This window comes from Octopus bimaculoides, chromosome 6 (assembly GCF_001194135.2).
Source record: "Octopus bimaculoides isolate UCB-OBI-ISO-001 chromosome 6, ASM119413v2, whole genome shotgun sequence".
NCBI classification, from domain to species: domain Eukaryota; kingdom Metazoa; phylum Mollusca; class Cephalopoda; order Octopoda; family Octopodidae; genus Octopus; species Octopus bimaculoides.
In genome coordinates this window covers 71,215,168-71,216,890 of record NC_068986.1, presented here as the reverse complement: position 1 = coordinate 71,216,890, position 1,723 = coordinate 71,215,168, and the positions used below count along the sequence as shown (strand labels likewise).

The 1,723-nt window shown below is 34.8% G+C and overlaps 1 protein-coding gene across 1 annotated transcript in view; it reads right to left on the bottom strand.

The window, feature by feature from the left end:
- Positions 1-1,723, bottom strand: part of LOC106873438 (glutamate receptor ionotropic, kainate 2) — a 79,416-nt gene that overhangs the window by 19,021 nt on the left and 58,672 nt on the right. The window contains exon 10 of the mRNA XM_014920796.2: positions 1,088-1,279. Coding sequence (XP_014776282.1) covers positions 1,088-1,279 — 192 coding nt within the window. The remainder of the gene's footprint in view (positions 1-1,087; positions 1,280-1,723) is intronic.

Here is a 1,723-nt window from a genome sequence, read left to right as displayed (position 1 = left end):
AATGTGGAATCTAAAAACAGAAACAATTCCTATCATAGTAGGTGCCTTAGGTATAATAAAAAAAATATTCAGACAAATACATAACAAAAACACCAGGACTTACAAATATATATAACATACAGAAAAGTGTACTACTGGGTACTGCACACATTCTACGCAAAACACTTTCAATACAGTAAACATAAGAGCACCACAGCACATACCCAAGGCGCACAGAGCTGCGCTCGGTAGTGAAGTGAAAGCACGTTATAAAAATAAAACTACTGAACAATAATAATAATAATAATAATAATAATAATAATAATAATAATAATAATAATAATAATAATAAAAGTGGTAGTGGTGATGGTGGCTATCAACTTAGTAGTGAATGCAAACACTACAACATTAAAATTATAGATATAGCGCCAAAATTATAGATATAGCACCCCAAAATAACAATGACATGGAACAGCATAGCATGAACAAGAGTCAACCATATAGACACCTCGACTTGTCGACTAGATACGTCAACCGGTGTAATGCCATCACATAAACCTTGGGTGCGTTTAACGGAATCCGCCCTATTGCAAACATTTGGGTGAGGCCGCTGTTTTGGGGTTACCTTCCTCCATCCCTCTCACCAACCTTACAGGTTCTGTGAAAAGTCAAGAGTACTACACTTTCCTCCATACTAAAAAGTAACCGACGATGCTTCATGAGTACCAAACATTTCGTGTTGATTGAAATGAAGATAAAAATAGGAACAACAATGCCTTCTGCATGCATCACACCAATTTTTGAAACAGTAGTAGATAATTGTAATGCTATACCGAATGACACTTCCTTTATATGTTATCCAATAGGTATATTTAGTATGTTATTAGTGAAATATTCAAACAATTAATGCGTGCAATTCCAACAGTACCTAAAAATAATCGTATAGCAAATAACTAGTAACATCGTATGAGCATGTATTTTTTGCCAGTTTATTTGCGTTCGTATTCATTTATGTATGTAAGGAAATAAAAGTACGTAATATATATGATTATTGTCACAACAATGATTCATGTTTATTAACTACATTCAAAATTCAAAACAAACTTACCCCTGATACAAGTTGGTCAATTAGGAAATCTACAGATGGATTTGCGTTATAGCTTAGTTGATTTTCTTCGTCTCCATTCACAAATTGAATTTCGTATTTAAAGTTTAAAATAGTGGAAAGCTTTTGAAGTATATCGTAACAAAATCCACTAAATTTCTTTGTGTTTGAGTCGTACTTGATAAACGGCAAAGCCTGAAAGTATAGATGATTTTATAGCAATGCACTTTTGAGAAAAAGTATCTTTTTATTTATCAATAATGAAGAATGTAATGTTCTACTTGTGGACTACATAGCATGGTATGTGTTCATAAAAATAAGTTCTACTATAAAAGTCGAAATCATGTAACAAACTACATTCAAAGAAACCATGCTTCCAAAGATCCACACCTCCAGTTTTAATAACATATTTAAATAGCATTTATATCGATGCATGTGTATGGGCGAAGGCGTGACTGTTCAGAGGGAAGCTTTCCTTCCAACCACATGGTCCTGGGTTTGGGTTCAGTCTCACTGCTTGGCACCTTGGGCAAGTATCTTTGGCCGGTCCCGGGTCGATCCAACCTTTGTGAGCGGATGTGAAAGACGGAAGCTGAAATGAAGCCCCCTATATACAGACGTACACACACACATACATGC